Genomic DNA, 20,058 nt, shown 5'->3' on the forward strand with positions numbered 1-20,058 from the left:
AGAATGACCTTTCTTTGGCATTTACTAATTCAATTTGACTTATTTTGCTATTATTCAGTACCTTAACTTTACTAATAAATAAAGCAATATAGGTGACTCAGTTGAAAGAATTGGCTAAATGAATTGTACCCTCAACGTACTAAAAAATTTATCCTGTTAAGAATCAGGACGACTCAGAGAAGATTGTTAGAGAGAAAATTGGTAGAATTGGCAAGCTGTCTTTTGTGTACTAATAAGACCCCTTTTTTTTTTTAACTCTTACCTTTTGTCTTGGAGTCGATGCTGTGTATTGGTTCCAAGGCATAAGAGTTGTATGGACTATCTATGTCTTTAATGAATAATGCTTGGAAATGATCAAATAAAATATAAAAAAAAATAAAATAAACCTCCATAAATCATCAAAAAAAAAAAAAGAGTTGTAAGGGCTAGTTGTAAGGGCTAGGCAATGGGGGTCAAGGGACTTGCCCAGGGTCACACAGCTGGGAAGTGTCTGAGGCCAGATTTGAACCTAGGATCTCTTGTCTCTAGCCCTGGCTCTCAATCCACTGAGCTACCCAGCTGCCCCCTTACTAAGACCCTTTGGCGGAAGAGAGCATCCACTTAATGTGAATGATATTGCTATAGTACTACATTTAGATAATGGGAAAAGGAAACAATTATTAATCAATACTACTTGAATTGCTATTGAATTAGTTCCAACCAGATGATGATACAGTTTGATAGTGTGTAGCTGCTGGCTTACCTAGTAAATCTTTGAGAAATTAGTCTTCTATAAGATTTGTGAAATCATTCTAACATAACCAAGAACATAAATTTGTAGAGTTAGGGGTAAAAGTATTTTATTTGAAGAGAAAAATGTATCAACACTATTCATCTCCTTTTTTCCCCAGTCTTCTTTTAGAGGACTCTGATGAAGAAGAAGGTGATTTGTGTAGAATTTGCCAAATGGCAGCAGCATCATCTTCTAACCTTCTAATAGAGCCATGCAAGTGCACTGGAAGTTTGCAATATGTTCATCAGGAATGTATGAAGAAGTGGTTACAGGCCAAAATTAATTCTGGTAAGATTAACCTGTTTTTCTGACAAATTTTTTATTCCAAGAGTTAGTGTAAGATTTGCTCTGTACTCCTTAAAAGAGGGTTCTGTGATTGAGATATGTTATCGTTTGGAATTATAATCAGAACTCAAGAAAATACACCAGCCCACTGAATTAGCTCCAAAAAGAACTATTAAAATAAATTTGTTTTTCACACTATCACAGAATCTTAAAAGAAGAAAGAAACCCCAAAGGGACTTTAAAAACAGCTTCTTCATTTGACAAATGAAGAACACAAGGCCCAAAGAAGTTTAAAGTCTGAAAAGGTTGTGTAGTTAATTTACTTCAAGAATTATCGTTGGAATTCAGTTTTATTGATCCCTTGTCCCATCAATTGGTACTTTTTACCACTAAACCTGTGTGTTCAACTTTCAGCTAACTAGCACCATCACACATTTGCAGTATAGATGTAATGAATCCTTGCATTGGTGATCTTTGGATCCTTCAGGATCCTTCATCTATAAAATGAGTTTGTTAGCCTCTAAAGGTTCCTTTCACTTCTTGATGTATGATCTTATGGATCAATTTTTAAAAAAGATTAAATTATTAAACATATATAGTAGTTGTATTTCATGTACAGTTGTGTATGTCTGTTTCTGTATTAACGATTGGTTAGAATTTTCCCTTCTGTGTCCCAGGAAATATACCATTTATATTCTATATTACCATTTTTATTATTTTTTTGTTTAGTTTTGATTCATCTTGTCAACTCTTAAGTAGGTCAGGATATATTTAAAGGTAGTGTGGTTCTGGTGAAAAGAGCATAGAACTTAGAAGCAGAAAACTTGAATGTGGTGGGCCAGCTTTCCAGTTTACTCGCCATGTGACTAAGTCACTCAACTTGTTTCAGTTTCCCCATTTCCAAAATGGAGGAATAGTAGTACCTTTTTTTTTAAAACCATTTCTCATTAGTTTATTTATTTTTTATTTATTTAAAATATTTTTCCATGTTTACATGATTGGTTTTCTTTCCCTCCCCTTGTCCCTTCCCCCTCTTGGAACTGATTCCATTGTTATCACTTGATACGTATTTTCATATTCATTTTTGCAACTATTTTTCATTAGTGGTCAGGGTCAAATGTTGTAAACACTTCGTGTTAATTTTCTTCCCAGATCAGTTACCTTCCTAGTTTATACTTTTTCACTTTTGTTGCTGAGCTTTTAATTGAAAGTGTACTAGTTTAATGTCCTTGCTCTATGAAATTTTAAAATAATTAACCAATTTATAATGTGGATTTTAGAGGCATCTTTTTTTTTTTTTTAAGTATACTACAGAATTCTTTTGGCAGAACCCATATGATTTTTTTCATATTCCTAAAGACAGAAAGCCTGATAATGATTATTTGCTTAATGGCATTTTAATTAACAATTCCATTGTATGTCTATACTCATTGTTACTTTTAATTAAGTTATTTTAATTTACTTTAAAAAAACAAAACTTGATAATGTATTATTACTACATCAATTTAATACTAGTATTCCTACTTGAAATTTTATCTCTTTCACTTTCCTTATATAATTTAGCTAAGGTAATTTAACGGTTGTTACTGAATTTTGTATTCAGGTAGCTAAAATGGATTAATAATATTTCAGGTATACTTCAATATTGACTAAAATGTGTTAATAATCCTCAATTCACTGGCCAAATGTAATCCTTCTAAAAAGTAAATGGCATTTATATAATACTTTAAATTTTGTAAAGTATTTGACATCTCATTTGAGTTTCAAAATAATAGTTAGCTTATATATGAGAGTTTTATTGGAAAAATGGGATCTGAATTCCAGAATGAGACCAATTTAGTAATATTGACTTCTTACCTTAATGCTTGCTTAGTGTATCTCTCATCTTAACTTTTTAAAGTATATTGATCCTGAAGAAATAAAAAGCTCTACCTTTAAACAATGAATTTAGTGAACTTATTCAAGCATCGCTATATTTATTTGATATGTCATGTGAGAATTGTTTTTTATCCTACTGGGATATTTTTGTAATCAGTTTTTGCTTACTGTAGAAATTAAAGCAATTTGAGTTATCAGAAAGGGGAACTTGACTTAAATCCTTATGCCAAGTAACTGACATTTGATAATTATGCACTAGCATTTGAAAACATGTTTGTAGATTCATTTAGACTTTTTGGAAATTTAATATTTGCCCATAAATTTTAGCAGCTCTACCCAGTTTCTTCAGTGGTTAAACTCAAATGAATGAAAGAAAGTGTGCTTTTAGTGGTTAAAAAGAGTTCTAAATTTTAGTTAGAAAGTCAGATCCAGTCTCATCGTTGCTATAAACTGATTTATTTCTTTGAGAAAACCAAGTAAACACTGAGCTTCAGATTAATCTGTAAAATTTCATATTAAGTTTTCAGTTTACATATATTTGTAATATATAGTTCTTTATAACTTTTTAGTTATAAAATATATATATGGTCATTAAGTTCTTGTTTCTTAGATGTAAATTTTCCACATAAGCAAATTGTTTTACTAAAAGAGTAATAAGAGAGCTCTAAAAGAGCAATAAAATTTATGGGAAGAAATGTACTAGAAATGTTGGAAATAGTGTTGACCTGTTCTTTGACCTTGAATCTGTCAGTTAATCTTTGGGGTCTTCAGTTAGCACATGAGGTACCTAGAGGAAATAAATTAAAAGATGACTTGAAGTTCCTTCCTGCTTTAAATCTGTAACATGATTTCATTCTAAAACAAATCTTTTAGTTTCGTTTTGGTTCTTAATTGGAATTATGGTGAAAACCAAGTGAAATCGGTTATTTGCAACTCATTTTTAGGTACATTGACCCTCTAAGTCTTCCTGAGCTCTGAGTATTTTATATCTCTCATTCAGATTTATGTCTTTTATTTCTCCTCTCTCAATTATATCTATCTGCCTTTCTATATTTACATTCTCAAATATTCATTACATACTTTGTGGATATTAAATTGCTCTTTAGAAAACCACCCTTAACTTTACAACCCTTCAAGAATAATCAAGGTATGTTTTATTCAGCATTATTGTTAGTCATTTGGAGACCAGTATCTAAAAGTGACTTAAAGGTATTTGAGTGGAAGAACTACTCTGAGTCAGAACAGTTGCTTGTCTTTTCATATTCCTAAGGATACTGGCAGATGAGGCCCCTGAAAATTGCTAGTTATTTACATGCCAAAGACACTTGACCAAGGTGTGTCCCTTTATTTGCTGCTTATAATGCCAAGTTATTAGAGCAAACATGCCATTGTTTTCATGTTGCCATGTCAAGAATACAGTGTAATTTCCATTCTTTTGCAAACGTGTCTGGGAAAAGCAAAGCAGTAGAGGCCAAACTATGAGCAAATGATTTGCATCTCAAACAGTAGGAGTTGTGTGGCATTCAAGTTGAAAATTACCTATTTCTGTGGTCAAAGAAATACTTTGGAAAATACTGCTTTGGAAATTAAAGTTTTTATGAATAACTTGATTTGTTAATGATGTTAAATGTAAAGTTGGTTTGGGATGAGAGTACATTTAGTTTTGTGAAAACACTTTTTAAAATTTGAATTTATTTTTACCAGGTTCATCATTGGAAGCTGTAACCACCTGTGAGCTCTGTAAAGAAAAGTTACAGCTTAATCTAGAGGATTTTGATATTCATGAACTTCATAGGGCTCATGCAAATGAACAAGTTAGTATATTTTGCCTAATTTGGTAAGTGTCTGTTCTCTGCTTAGAGGACAACTTTTGAGGAAATCGATTTGGTCATGGTCAGCATCTCTTATTTCAAAAAATACGATGCTTTCTAAACAGTGTGTTTTGTGTTTAATCATTTTAGGAGTTCTTATTTCAGAACTTATTCTTTGACTTTTTTCCCCTGTTTTTATTTATCCTTAACTTTTTTTATGTTTCTGAGGCTTTCATTCCATCTAAAACAGTTTTGTGGCCTGAAAATTCTTCTTATAACTTTTTGCCGAATTTATGTTTGACAAAGTTTCCCAAGAATAGTTGGGCCATTTATTTCTCACTTTTAGAAGGATTTTTTTGACTCCACCTGCCTGTTGTGAATGGCCATTAGCCTATTTTAAACACTACTACTCTTTTCCTGTACTCATGTAAATTGCCCCCAACTTTAGTTAGAGATTTGGTGACAGTCCACTTTAGGTCTTCTCTAAAATCTCAAGATAGAGTTAGAGCAATATACCTGAAGAATTATGTTTCCTGCTATTAACCCTTTCACGCCTCCAATTCCCATTTAACACTGAAAAACTTATTTTGTTTAAATATTATACCATTATCCCCATAAAGGATATTAGAGATTTCTTCATTGTCAAGTTAATGCTGATTTTTCTCCATCTGCATTCACTTGCATAATTCTCTGCCTTCTCCTTCCCCCCTTTCCTTGTCCTCCATGAATTTGACTATAAGAAGTCAAGCAAAAGTTGACTCATTTCCAACAACTTTATTAAACACTGAAAACAAAAATTAAAAAGAAACCAACTTACTCTTAGGGAATTTTTATATACATAAATCAACGAGAATGGAGATAAAACCAAATTTTATTATTGATTGAGGACAGAAAAACTAACATAGTTTTGGTACAGCATAGTCGACTTCTGATATTTCTCATTATAACCTGAAATGCCCAAAAGAACTGTCTCTTACATAGCTCCATAATATCTCCATTGTAAGTTATTACAATATAAATGATTACTTACAATCTTTCCCTGCTATTTACTATTCCTTTTTAATTTAACCCTTTGTCCTAAAACATTCTATTTTTGCAGAAAAGTGTTCTGACATACTATGTTAATAGTGAAGCTCCCTGAGCAAGGATTTATATTAGTATCTTAAGAGCTTTTTTTAACAGTTTACTTGCTCTTTTCAAAGCAATGAAAAAAGTATTAAGAGAAAAGAAAACCTTTTGTTTCAGAGAATGTGGGTTGCAGTAAAATTATATAAATAGATTTGATCATTGATTGCCCATATCAACTGTAGCTTTTGAATGAGATGTTCTTTTCTGCCTTTTTTCTTTTCTGTAAAAATTTTACCCATCCACTCTGAAGCTTTTGGCCCTTTAAAACTTTCCTGATGGAATGAGAAGGATATTGCTCCATAGCTTACCAGTAGTCTTAATTACAGCAGTTATTAAATGCCAGGAATTATTTGTAATAATCACCTGCCCATCTTTCTGGCCTTGATTTTCTTGGGCAGTGTGAATTACTGATATCAGTGCTATGATTAACTTCTTAGTGATATTACTATTAGAGGGATACTAACTTTAGAATTGATTACAGATTTTATACAACCTGTTATCAGCAAACTGCTAAAGCTGTTGCTGATAATGCAATTTATACCTTAGATGCATTAAATAGTCTCAAATATGGCAAAATTAGATAGGTTTTGACATTACAAATATTGATTTAGGATCATACTACCTATCAAATTAGTAGTCCACTAGTACTAATTGCAGCTATTTAAGAAAGACATGCAGATTATGTAAGTTATAGCTAAGGAGAGACAAATAGAAATTTCTTTAATTAGTTCTTTAAATAGTCTGAGATTTATAGAAAATGAACAAATAAAGTTATATTACATAATTTTAAAGAATTTAAAAAAATAAATTATTTACCAAAAAAGCCTGTTGAAAAGTCAGAGTGTCTTTTAAAGGTTTCATCAGTTATTTCTAAAAAAAGAGCAGCTATTTTTTTTCCCTATTATTTTCCTGTTAGGGTGCCTAAGTAAGCATTTTCCCCATACAACAAATAGCATGGTGTTTTAAATGAGAAGGCCTTTCCAATTACATAAAAGTGTGTAAGCTTTGTTGCCTGTTAGGACACCTAATACATATGAGTGCTTTTCTTCTGTTTGTCAGAGAACTGAGTCACTGTTTATCCAAATCTTGATTCTGTGTTTCTCATTTTTTTTGTCTTGTGTTTTTTCCTTTCTACTGAAGGCAGAGTATGAATTTATCAGCTCGGGTCTGTACCTAGTTGTGTTGTTGCATTTATGTGAACAAAGCTTTTCTGATATGCTGGGAACTGCAAGTGAAGCTAGCACACGTGTCCGAGTAAGTAATACTGAAGTGGGGATGGGAAAGCAGTTGGAATAAATCAATAGTTTAACTTTGGGAAGTAAATAGTTTATAAAAATTGTTTTAAGGGAAACTAGTATTTAAAAAATATTATTAGTAGTAGGCATTTCAAAGCTTTAAAAGTAAAATTACTTAAGATTTTAAGAAATTTACTATTTCCTGTCCAATGGCCAATATTCTATTCTTAAACATTTTCAAGGTAGAGATGGGGGAGATTATATATATTTCTTCACATAGAGAATGATTTCATTTTGAAAGATAACAACATAGATAGAATTGGTAATATGAGAGAAGGGATGTATCTTTTAACAAAAACTTCTTGTTACCTAGAAATCCAAAATATAATTCCAAAATCTATGAACTATATGTAAAAGTATTTTTAGAAAACGTATTTCTATTTTACTTTTGAAACTATTCAAAATTTTTTTGATCTCACTAGAAATCAATTCTAATGTAACTAAAGATTTAAAATATATACTATTTGTATTGAAACATTTTGATCCTTTGTTGTTGAAGGTTGTTTTTGTTTTTATTGAAAAATTTAAAGGGTTAAAATTGGATTGTGCTAAGTTTCAAGTTTCTCAGTTCTTTATTAAATCAGATTCTCATATACCCAACATCTCCTTCTCTATTTTAGGTCATGCAGGTGATTATACCTAAAGATAATTATTTAGAAATAAACTTTAGTAAAACTACTAGGGAAAAATTCTAGCAAAATGCATTTATTTTTAATTTTCATATTTAGTATCATGATTTTCATAAGGACCCACTATCATTTCTTTTCAGACTGTGAGTTTATGTGCTTAATAATGTTATTCTTTTTTTAAACATTGTCTTTTAATAAAAGTTCTTAAACTAGTTTAATATTTTTTTAAAGCTTTGTTTTGAACCATTGCTCCTATTAGCCTTGTGTAGCATATCTTTCTTTTTTTTTTTTTTTGCAACTGTAAAACTGGAGTTTTTGGTTAGAAGCTTAGAAACACATAAACCTAAAAGCTAACTAATATAAACATATCCTTAAGGGTGACATGCAATAAAAAAAATAGAGCAAGACCAAGAGTTCCTTTGGTATGATGGTGAACCACTATGATAAATACTTTATGCAATAATTGTTAGAGCAGTTTTTTTAAGAACATATAAAATACAATTTATGTGCTTAGCAAAGATTAGATTGTTTCTAACATCATTTAGCAGAATAATTCAGATGTATAATAATCCACTAGATTTGGATAATTTGTTTTCATTTTACTCGTTACATAAAACAAACTAGGAAAGCTCCCTAAAGTGGGCTATAATTTATGGTTTTATATTGATTTTGCAATGTTTCAGAAAATTAGGAAGTATCATAACCGAATAATGAATTGAAATGCACAAAGCAAATGGAAGTAGATCTGTCACTGGAGGAATTTAGTGCTTGTTGTGAAAATGGTCAGATCATTTTATGTATATACCTTAAGTCAGCCCTTGATATTATACCCATCTTTTGGTGAATAAAAGAGAGAAGCAGTATTAAGAAATTTATTAAGATGTCATAGAAAAATAGCTAAAAATGTTCTTTACAAATCATGAAATTTGTAAACAACTCTTAATCTTACCAAATTATTAAATAGCTTTTCTTCTATAAACAAAATTGCTAATGGATTTATGGTATTTGATCATTGAAATCTATTCCTTACCCTACTACGTACATAATTGGGATTGTGAAGGTTTTCAAAACCAATATGGTTTTTAGTGTCGAATTGAGTTTGAAACCTCAATTTTCTTAGGCTACTACATCAATTTAGAAAATTTTTGTTTTTATTTGTAATGTGAAATTTCACTTTTCTTTTTGGATATTACCTCTAAACTGAAATTTAGGCTTCAGGTTATAGAATTTTCAACATTGGAGTATCTTGAATTTGCTTCAGTGCAAAGATTGAGGAATGTTAGATTAAATAATGTAATTCTGTTCTTTAAGAGATTATTGTGGCCATGTTTCCTTTGCAAAACAATTAAAGCAGCAAATAGTATTAAGTAAAAACTTTCCTGCAGAAGTAGACTGTTGTTAATAGCATGTATAAACGTGCACGTATTTCAATTGCTCCCCTTAAATTATGTGTTTTAATTGATTTTTGGAGAAAGCCCTAATTTTCTAGATTTTTAAGGGCTTAAAATTATATTTTTACTTTGTGTTGATCCACCTATAATTATTCTGTAGATCCATATACAACATTTAAACTACTGTATTTCTTTCTGCATTGTTTCTAGTTTATTAACCTTGCAAGAACTCTTCAGGCACATATGGAAGATCTTGAAAGTAGGTGACATTTCCCCATCCCAGACTTGTTGAATTTATTTTTGCAAATTAAACCCACTGAACAAAACTTACCAGTGTTCCTCTTTTTTGAAGGCATGTGCTATATTAGCTTTTTATTGTCATTTTGACTGGCTGTGATAGCCTTATTGGTAACAAAAGTTATTGTGGGGGGAGGGGATAGATTCAGAGAAACTTGAATTTTTGAGAAAAAAAATTTTAATGGGGGAGTGATATTCAAGGTCATTGGACATATTCATTCAATGAAAGCATTAATGGAACAAAATTGCAAATAAATTGATCGGTTTCATCTCTAAGTGGGATTAATGTCATTAATTTTTAAAGTTAAACATTTCTTCAATTTATGTAATTATTCTAAATGTGACAGCATTCTAAGATATACTATAAGCCTTGAGATATAAACAGTAATTTATCATCCATATGAAAGTTTCCAATGTGTCTTTAAACTGTGCTTTTCCATGTGTCTCTCTGCTGTCCACCAAAACAATCAAAAAAGCCACCCCTCTGTTATTTAGTTGCTTCTTTTTACTTATTAAAATTATGTAGTATTTGCAACCATAGCATATTATTCTTGTCTCTAGGGAGGGTTTCATAACCCTTAAAACATTTTTTTAGGAAATAAATACTTAAGACCATTTTAATAATCTGAATTTTAGCAGATCCCTATTTTTAAGAATTGACAAAAATTATATATATTCAGTATTTATTTTTGAAATTATGTTTTTAACAATTTTAATGAAGACAGTATAGTTCCAGAAGAGTTTATTGGGGATTCATTTGAATAGGTAATGAATAAGAGCTTCAAAGTTCAAATTCAGGAGTGACTATTTTCTTAGTTACTTAATGAGATTTTAGTATATTATTCCATATATGTATTTTTTATTTTGTTTGGCTTTTGAACTGATAGGTTTTTTTTATGTCCTCAAGACCTAATTTTTTTAATTTTTATTTTACTTCCGGTTCCATTTAGTATCTGCCATTTAGAGATTTTTTTTCTTTCTGTATATGTCCCCAAATTCATCCACTTTAACAGTTACAAGGGGGAAAAATGGTATAAAAGTGGAAATTTTATTTGCTAGCTTAACTTCCTTTAAGAATCAAAGTTGGGAAAAGAACTTTCTGTTGTTAGGTAAACATTGAGTTTTCCTTCCTTACAGAGCTGGTTATATTTAGAGTAGTCACGTAGTATTTACATCCATAAAAGACATTTCTGTGTCAATTTAGAGCTACAAATAGTAGTCTCACAGCTGAGATTGGCACACTTAGAATTACAAATTCCTGTGGAGTGCAGTGCAATTTGAGGGGTGGGATGGACACCCCCCTCACCCCTCCTCATTTCTCTCTCTCTCTCTCTCTCTCTCTCTCTCTCTCTCTCTCTCTCTCTCAATGTTAATCTTTATTAAAAATAATACACAGCGGGGACAGCTAGGTGGTTCAGTGGATTGAGAGCCAGGCCTAGAGACAGGAGGTCCTGGGTTCACATCTGGCTTCAGACACTTCCTGGCTGTGTGATCCTGGGCAAGTCACTTAACTCCCATTGCCTAGACCATAGCACTTCTCTGCCTTAGAACCAATCCAAAATATTGATTCTAAGATGGAAGGTAAAGGTTTAAAAAAAAAATTCAGTGAAGTTTTTTTCCCCATGAAAATTGGGTGATCATTTGTAATTGGCAGTGTTCTTCACCACCCCCCTCCCCCACCCCCCAATAATTATAATCCAATCCAATCTACAGACTCTTTAAGAGTAATCCATAGTGCTTTAAGATTGGCAGTTCACTTTTCCTCAGAACTCTCTTAGGTAATTAGTGTAAACATTCTTATTTGTAATTAAGGAAACTGACCTTGGAAACGGTTGCAGCTTTTCTCCTGTGATCACATAGCTGATTTGTGTCAGAATTGTATCTAAAAGTTTTTCTAACTCTCTTGGCTGATTCATTCAACTTCCTAAAGAAATCCTAGGACAGCTTTATATTATCTGTTCTCATAGTAACTATCTTGTTGCTTCTTGCAAAAATCATGTGGATTTTAGGTACTCTTACATTTCTATCAATGAAATAGAAACAGATGTGGTATAGAATAGTTCCAACAAAAGCGGTCCTATCTTGTTAAAGAAAAGACAGTTGAACTCAGGTTGTGTTTATAGTGATGACTTCAGTGAATTTAAATTTGTGAGTATCTGCAAACTAATAAGTTACTCCAACCTATATGCCTCCATTCTTGTTAGGTGCCTTTTCCTTATAGTTGTAATAGATTAGATTCTATATCAAGTTTAAGTTGATGTCCTTGAATCTCATTTTGGCAGGGTTTTTTTTTTTTACCACATTTTGATCTGAAATGAATATCTTGGTCATTTTTTGAACCTATTATTGTTCTTTCAACAGCCTCTGAGGATGAATCTGAAGAAGATGGAGACCACAACAGAGCATTTGACATGGCCTAACATCATATGAAATGAAAGAGCTGCAAACAATTGATATAAAGTCTCAATTAATTGGGGGGAGGGGATGCTTATTAAAAGTACATTGAATATTACTACTTTTGAGTTGTTGCTGGCTTCAGACTACACTGCTACACCTTGAAACATAGCCAGTGAGAGAGAACCTAATATGTTCACAAACTGGCAAGTTCATGTTGATTTTTCCCTTGAGGTGAGTGGGACAGTATTAGCTTTGTTTCAAGTATTTAATTCCCCTCCCTTCATTTTGTGTTCTGATTACTGTAGTCGGATTATATTTATGAAAGACTATTCAATTTCAATTTAATCCCATATTAGTGAAGAGATTGGATCTTTTCGAAGATGGGAGGGGGGGGCGGGAAGCAATGCAGGATGATATTTTCTTTTTAAACTTCCTTAAGTTGCAGTCTCTTTTTGATAATCAATTCCAGTGTTTAAAAAATGGAAGTGAGTGGAACTTTTTGAAAAGCTGTAGTATTAGGTTTCTAAAAGAAATTTGAACTGTTAATTCACTTAAACAGCAATAAAAGATTACAAGGACTTAAATGTTTAAATAAATGATGGAATTATTATGTATTGATTTGAAAATCAAATTGTATGTGATATGCAGATATTCCATTCAGGAATATTACAACTCTAAATTTTTATTTCAGAATTCTCTGCAAAAATGCAACTTACCAAAATTATTGCAATCTTAAGCTGTTAATTAAAGTTTTTTAGCTCCCACATTCATAATTAAAAACACTGGTTATCAATGTGTTTTTTAGTGTTGTCATTCTTTACAAATAAATATGATGTAAATATAAATTAAATTTGTCATCTTTTCTTAAGCTTTTGGGTTTCATACATTTAGTAGTTTTTATATTATTTTAAGAGAAACGGAATCATTTTACCCATTTTGGTTCCTAATGTAGGCCTGACCTGAACATAATCTTGAAATACAGGATATGTGTGATTTTACATTTTTTTTTTTAACCCTTACCTTCCGTCTTGTAATCAATACTGGGTATTGGTTCCCAGGCAGAAGAGCAGTAAGGGCTAGGCAGTGGGGATTAAGTGACTTGCCCAGGGTTACACAGCTAGGAAGTGTCTGAGGTCAGATTTGAACCCAGGACCTCCCATCTCTGGGCCTGGCTCTCAATATTCCACTGAGCCACCCAGCTGCCCCCAACATTTTGATTTTCAGTTTTAACAGCTTAAACTTGTCATGACGCTACAATAACTGAAACTATAGTAAGACTTTTGAGACATGGCTTTTGTTATTCAAGTGCTAAGATTGTTTCCTTCTACAAAACTATTTATACTACAAGTCTCTCGGAATATTTTCATCTACTGTATCTCTGTGCCAGGGAAAGAAAGGCTGAATTTTGAAGGTTATTCGTTTAATTGTCTTACCTAAGTTCTTGGTAGGCTACTGTGCAACACAGTGGCAGCCAACCAATTGCTCCCTCTGATGAGGATACTTTAAGAATGTATTGTCCTCCATTTGAATCAAGGTGATGGTATAAATGACATCTTTTCTTCCTTATGTTTAAGTATGTATTTCTACATTTACCTTGTATCCTATAATTTTCCATCAGTTTTCAAAAAACATTTGAAAAGAGTTTAAATTTATTAAATTAAGGCAACTTATTTCACACAAAACCTGATTTGCCTATCTCTTCACTTTTTTGTCTAGCTTTGAAGTAAATATATAATATTAACTTAAGGATACAATTTTTAATAACTATACTCTTGATATTTCACAAACATGTGTACTTGATTTTCAGTTTGTTAATGAAGCATTTCTTTTCTCTTTCCCATTTCCCTTTTATACCCTCCAAAGTAGGGAAGAGTAAGAAAGGTTGCAAATCTTTATCTCTGCATTTCCCATGAATGATATTGACATACTCGTGCTTCCCCATGTTGTAATGGAGCTCATGTAGCTACTACATAAAGTAAGCATAAATATATGTTAAGCAGAAAAACCTTTTTAATTTTCAGTCCCATCTTGAAAATCCATTTTTCTCCATTACATCCTAGTTCACTAATTTTCAGAATCTGAAGGGTCTTTCCAGTGCACTATGTTTGGAATCCATGTAACGGGTTCTTAAGTTTTATATGTTATGAACCCTGCCTACATTCTGGTGAAGTCTGTATTATCTTTTCAAAGTGTTTGTTTTTTTAAATGCATTAAATATATAGCAATGCAAAGGAATCGGGAATAAGAATATAAAGTTCATGCATCTCAGGTTAAAAACCTTTTCCTTTTAAAATTAAGTTTATTTGATTTTATTTTTATTTCTGGTATCACAAAATGTTAACTTATGGATGTGTCATCCAAAACCAGGATTTTAGTTTTCCTAAAAGGCTTGACTGTTGAGGAGGATGGGACTACATACACAGAGAAGTTAGGGAAAGCATAATGGTACATAGAAAGTGTTGAATTTTTAGTCAAAAGGACCTGAGTTTGAATTTTAGTGCCATTTTAAGTACCTGTATTTTAGATAAGTCACTTAGCCTCTGCATTTAACTTTTCCTTATGTATAAATTGAGCTGTAGAAGGAAATGGTAAGTGACTCCTGTATCTGCCAAGAAGACCCCAAAAGGAGTCAGAGTAGACTTGAAATGATTGAACAACAAAATTTTATAAAGGGGATTAGACCAGAGGAGTTTCTAGGTCCCTTCCTATAACATCATGTGATTTATTTGCCACCTCACTTGAAATTGGAAAGGAAGGCATGAATTCTGGGAGACTGAGATAACACATTTCTGAGCATAGAGAATGGTTTGTGTGACTCCATTGCACAGATTCATTGTTGAATTCAAGAAAAAAATACAGCTAAATTTTCAGTCTGCAAAGGAACTAAATAAATAGTAAATTTTTTGCAAATTCATAGACCCCAGGTTAGCAACCCTCATTTTGAGGCATAGGTTCTGATTGTGCAGCCTTAAGCAAGGCTGGGTTCAAGCATGTGTTTTGAAGCTGCAGGATCAGGTTTTTCTTTCCTCTGGTTTTCCCCTTGACGCCATCAACAAGCCATATTGGAAGAAGTGGAAGAAGAGGACAAGCCCCCATGGCATAGGCCATGTCAATAGCCCAATCTTCCCCTTCACATTTCTGCAGGCTTTATACATGTACCAAAAGAAGGGGAATGGGAGGGATTCCCTAGCAGTCATCAGGAAAGCTAAGTGGCTTCACCAGAATGAAATACGAAGTAATATTTTTGTGCAATATTCTCCCACTAACTTGTGCCTGAGAAAGTCATTTAGGGTTTCAGTTCATCTGTAAAAATTGAAGGGCTTGAGCCTAAATCTTTTAAGTTTTCTCATGCTAACATTCTGTAAATCTTAAGTCAAAAGGGAATTGTCAGGACTACTTGTCACAATCTTGGGCTTATTCTATAAATGCTTAATTTCCTCAATTTAATAGGCTAAGTTTACATTGTAAATGTTAGCTTCTACAGATGCAGTAAACAATGGTATGAGTAAGTGGGGTTTATGTATTTCATAAAGAATACCAAAAGTTCCAGCATGTGTGATACGACCAGGATTTCAGTTTCCCCAAAGCAAGGATTCGTTTTCCTAAAAGGCAACTGCACTGGCCCCAGGACCTCATTGGCCCCTGCCTCCTTTAATGCACTTTCCTTTGAGGCCAGAAAGACCCACCTAGGAAGAGCTCCTGCCAAGTGGGTGTCTGGGGACCACACAAGTCACTCTGCTGGCAAGGCATATATATTTTCATATGAAAACATGGGTGTGCCCACAGTTGCCAAGTTCTACAGTATCCTTGCTGTTTTAGGCTCAGCAACTTAAAAGTGCCCTGTACAGTCCACAAATCAAACCTGACTTAAGTGTTTGTCCTGTTTATGATGGGATCATGGCACCCCTCATGGTAGACACCTTGGAAAGCTAATCACTAGTTAATGCTGAGATTACTTAATTTTCTTTTGGAATTTCCACTGCAACCATTATTCTTTTATTCAGAATGGTAGTATATTTTTGCTCTTTGATTTTTAGAAACAGCTAAATGTTATGCAGGGCCAAGTACTGGATTTAAAGATGGCTTCTGATTGCAAATTCTGACTTTCTTACCTGGGCTATCTGGGCATGAGTTTCCATCATGTGAGTCACACATAATCTTCATGCCTTGTAAATAAAGTGAGTGCAGAAAGAAAAAGTAATCTGTAAGTGATGAGACCAATTTCTTTGCCTGTTTTGTCATCTAAACCTAGTGGAAAGAACAGGAGTCAGATCTTGGGTTCAAATCTCAGCTCTGATACTACCTATAGTGTGTTGTCACAGAAGTGTATTGTACATAGGAGATCTATAAATAGGTGCCATGGAAAGCATGTATTTGGATATAAGAAGTTTATGTATTTTTAAAATTCATTTTTATAATAATATTTAATGTTTATAATCTGCAGTTGCTTTAGATATGCATATAACTTAAGTATTTTCCTTTTCAAACGAGTAACTGGCTTTTGGTCATCACATCATCTGTTTTAATTTTCCTCAACTGAAAAATGTGGGCTTTGGATGAGATGATTTCTTCAGATTCTACCCTATACCTTTATTTTGAAGCTCTATTTTTTTTTTTATTTGTAATGTTTCTAATAGACCTGACAATAAGCAGAAATGTTTTTAGCTCCTAGGAAAATGGTTTTGTAATTAAAAAAAAACACACCTTATTCCCTTAGGAGCTTACGTTTGGATTGCTATTCAAAATACTGCTTTTGAGATACATATAGAGAGATATATGTATCCTCCCCCGCCCATCTCTGGAAATTAAGCAACATATTCATTTTCTTCTGCATCTACTAAAACACAGTCATCATTATAAGAAAGTTGAGGTGCTGTTGTGTAAGCTGTATTTGTAAGGCCAGAAGTTAGATTTCTTTTGTATAGGAACCAAACGATGACTCCTGTAATTGTCAGGATTGTGGTGCTGGCAATCACCAATGCTGTTATTAAAATATGGTTATCTGTAAAGGAGAAGAAAGAAAATCTATGTTAGAGACCAAACTGTACAAGTTGCAAAGTGTGGAAATGTTGGTATTAGGAATCCCAGCTAAATTTTATCTTTCTAGTAATTTTCCCGAAGCATAGGTCTGGCCATGCTTAAGAAACCTCAGTGGCTCCCTGTTCCTTCTGGAATCAAAGACAAATGTCTTGGCATTTAAAGCCCTTTTTAAGGACTCCAGCCCACCTTTTCAGCCTCATAATACATTGCTCTTTTTTCTTGTACCCAGCGGGCCTGCCAAGCAGAAACTTCTTGGGATGTACCCCCTCCTCCACCTCTCGGAATCCCTAGTTTTCCTTCAAAGCTCAGCTCTGCTATAGGAGGGCTTTTTCACTTCTCCCAAAATTACCTTTTATGCACTTTGTTATCCACTCTGACAGGATGTAAGCTTATTTACATCATGAATTGCTCCTTTGTTTTTTCCTTTGAGTTCCTTAATAAATACGCCTGGATTAATTGAGTTCTAAAGCCATCTAAATCATCCAACACCCATGGAATCTATGGTCTCATGGGTCTGTGTGTTCCCTGCAATAACGGCAGGCTACCGTCCCTCTGTGCCTGCCCATCCTGAAAGGCTTGTCCACGTCCTCCCATCATTCACCACAAAGAGTTTGGCAGAAGTGCCGGAGGCTGCCCATTCGTCCGCACAAGGACACCAGCAGAAGGCGGGCTGCCACCTAGCTCCTTTTGCTCTTGGCCTATGACCGGCCCGTTTTCTTTCCTGTCCTTCCCAATGACCTCTAGGTTACATAACCCCAATATTCCTTTTCCATTTTTCTCTGGGACATTTGCTTTCAGAGACTGCCACTGAACTAAGTGAATGAAATTATTATTCCATTTATGCTGATGACTACCATGCTCAGCTTCTGCCAGTCTCTTAAATGGCCAAATGATGTCATGTAGAATTACAAATTTTTGTAATACATTTATCCATGTGAAATAAAGCATGACATATTGATCTTTTGCTCAGTCTTAGCCTTCCTTCAACTTGGGCCACCTCTAAGATTCAGGGCCTGAGGTCGGGAAGACCTCAGTTCCAGGCCCACCTGACACTAGCTAGCTCTGTGACCCTGGGCAGCCTCCTTTAACCTGTTTACCTCAGTCTTCCTATCTGCAAAATGAAAATAATAGCACGCCTCCCCGGGTTACTGGGATTAAAGTGCTCAGAGCAGTGCCTGGCGCCTAGGAAGTACCATATAAATGTCAGTTATTACATTTTAAGTATTATTTGTTTCTTAGCTGGGGGAAAAGATCCACAGTTTTCAAGGGTCATATAAGAAAGTCTTTGGTTTCTCTGGATTCTTTATAGATGGCTTCATGCAGCTTTATATTCAAAAAGTTTTGTCAAAATGTGCAAGCATGCAATTCTTTCCTTTGCAAACTCTTTAAGTGCCCCATCTTTGGGTGAAGTAATTCAACTAGCTAAATATAAGAGGACAGGATTGCTTGTGAGTTAAGGGGGGATCAGTCAAGACTAAGAATCGTAAATGACAGTAAAAGACCCAAAGGCATAGATGGGAAGATGTCTGGCTGCTTACCGTCTAGAGCTTTCTTGTATATATACGCTTATTTTTGCATGATGATAACAACACGAATATTTTATATTTTTCAAATGGTTTTCCGGGCTCATAATTTCATGCCAGTAATGGCCAAGCTGTGGTGGTAATAGGAGACTACAGGGAGAAACCTGTCATCCTACAAAGAGCATTGAATTTGAAGTCAGAAGCCCCGAGTTTGGAGTGGGGCACCGTTGCTGGCATGCTCTCACACAAATTACTTAACCTGTTTGGTCCTCAGTTTCCAATATGTAAAAATGAAGTGGTTGGACCTACATCATCTTTGGATCAATGGATCTTTATTCATGTTACATTTTGTATGGAGGACAAACTGCAAAGGTGTTGTTATAAATAAAAATTAATATGGAGGCTTATTACTAGATTGATAAACATTTATTTGTAAAAAGAGAGGGAAAATATATATAGAGAAAGATATTTTTGAGCGGCTCCTGGGCCTTCCATAGGGATCACTGGTTAATGCCAAAATGGTTTAATGAAAGATTTAAGCAGCTTGGGGGAGTGGTTTTTAAAAATCATACTAATGTGGTCTAATGCAATTACCACTGTAATAAACAGGAGGTTTTTAATTTTATTAATTTTTTAAGCAATGAAATTTCTAAAGGGATTCTTTACAAGTTTTCAGAGACAATTCTTTTAAATTGATCCAGATGTTTTTGAAATGTTCCATTGGGGTTGGTAGAGATTTTCTTAATTAGGAATCCGTTTCATTAAAGGAGTTCCATTCAATTCACTGGCTAGAACTATAGAGCAGTTAGCCTTAGTATGCCTTCCAAACTCATTTGTTTACTACCTAAAGAAAAGCTTTCAGCTCATTGGGTGGCCTCCTTTTGGAGGACCACAGCTAGAGCTGCATAGGATGAGAAGCTCTGGATACCTTTGCACCTGCCCCTTTATGAATGGAGACCACAGATCCATTGAAACAGAAAAATAGAAATGAGAAAAAATAGGCAAAGCTTCCCTTTGTGGCATGCTTATGTCAGCAGTTTATTGGACTTATGACTCTGTCCTCTCTTATTTTACCCTAGGCAAAGGCTATGGAAGGCGAGGGCTGAACTCCCCCAGGAGACAAATCTGTTGATGTAGCAGTGGATGCTCCTGAGGAAAAGGCAGGGACAGGCGGGGCCAGAAAAAGTAGAGTTGCCCTTTGCTAGCATGAAATGTACTAGCACGGTCCTGATGGGATAAAAATAAGGACCATTTTGAGTCACCCGCCATCTTTCCATTTTTAGCTATATCTGGGCCTCAAATTTTTCCCTTAACATAAGGGGAGGCATCTATATCCACTGAAAGTGCAAAGCAGGGCTTGGTGGTAATGCTATTGACATAATGACCACTTAATAAATGTCCCTCTAATTGAATTTAAATTCAGTCTTGCAGGACAGTACAGGGTAGTATGACTAAAGAAAGAGTCCTGGATTTGTACACTTGCAGACCTGAAGGCTGGTTTCATCCAAGCCATTTCTTGTGTGGTGGTTGCCCTCTCCTCAGTCACTTATTCTTCAACTGTCAGATGGAAATCCTAATGCCCATCCCACCTCCCTGGGATTTGTGCTGTGAA

General features: G+C 33.9%; 2 protein-coding genes across 9 annotated transcripts in view; one reads left to right on the forward strand and one right to left on the reverse strand.

Annotated features, from left to right (window-relative positions):
* MARCHF7 (membrane associated ring-CH-type finger 7) overlaps nucleotides 1-12,728 on the forward strand; it is a 48,785-nt gene extending 36,057 nt beyond the window's left edge. For 7 of the 8 annotated variants that reach the window (XM_007494238.3, XM_056793939.1, XM_056793941.1 and 4 more), the window contains 5 exons: nucleotides 891-1,060; nucleotides 4,640-4,749; nucleotides 7,015-7,128; nucleotides 9,400-9,448; nucleotides 11,848-12,728. In XM_007494238.3, the coding sequence (XP_007494300.1) occupies nucleotides 891-1,060; nucleotides 4,640-4,749; nucleotides 7,015-7,128; nucleotides 9,400-9,448; nucleotides 11,848-11,906 (502 nt within the window). In that variant the 3' untranslated portion in view covers nucleotides 11,907-12,728. The remainder of the gene's footprint in view (nucleotides 1-890; nucleotides 1,061-4,639; nucleotides 4,750-7,014; nucleotides 7,129-9,399; nucleotides 9,449-11,847) is intronic. The other variant, XM_007494237.3, reaches the window with a different exon arrangement.
* Nucleotides 12,729-14,162: 1,434 nt separating this feature from the next.
* The window catches only part of CD302 (CD302 molecule), an 86,635-nt gene continuing 80,739 nt past the window's right edge, over nucleotides 14,163-20,058 (reverse strand). The window contains exon 6 of the mRNA XM_056793942.1: nucleotides 14,163-16,885. Within this exon, the coding sequence (XP_056649920.1) occupies nucleotides 16,689-16,885 (197 nt within the window). The 3' untranslated portion in view covers nucleotides 14,163-16,688. The remainder of the gene's footprint in view (nucleotides 16,886-20,058) is intronic.

The sequence above is a fragment of the Monodelphis domestica genome, chromosome 4 (genome assembly GCF_027887165.1).
Source record: "Monodelphis domestica isolate mMonDom1 chromosome 4, mMonDom1.pri, whole genome shotgun sequence".
NCBI classification, from domain to species: Eukaryota; Metazoa; Chordata; class Mammalia; order Didelphimorphia; family Didelphidae; genus Monodelphis; species Monodelphis domestica.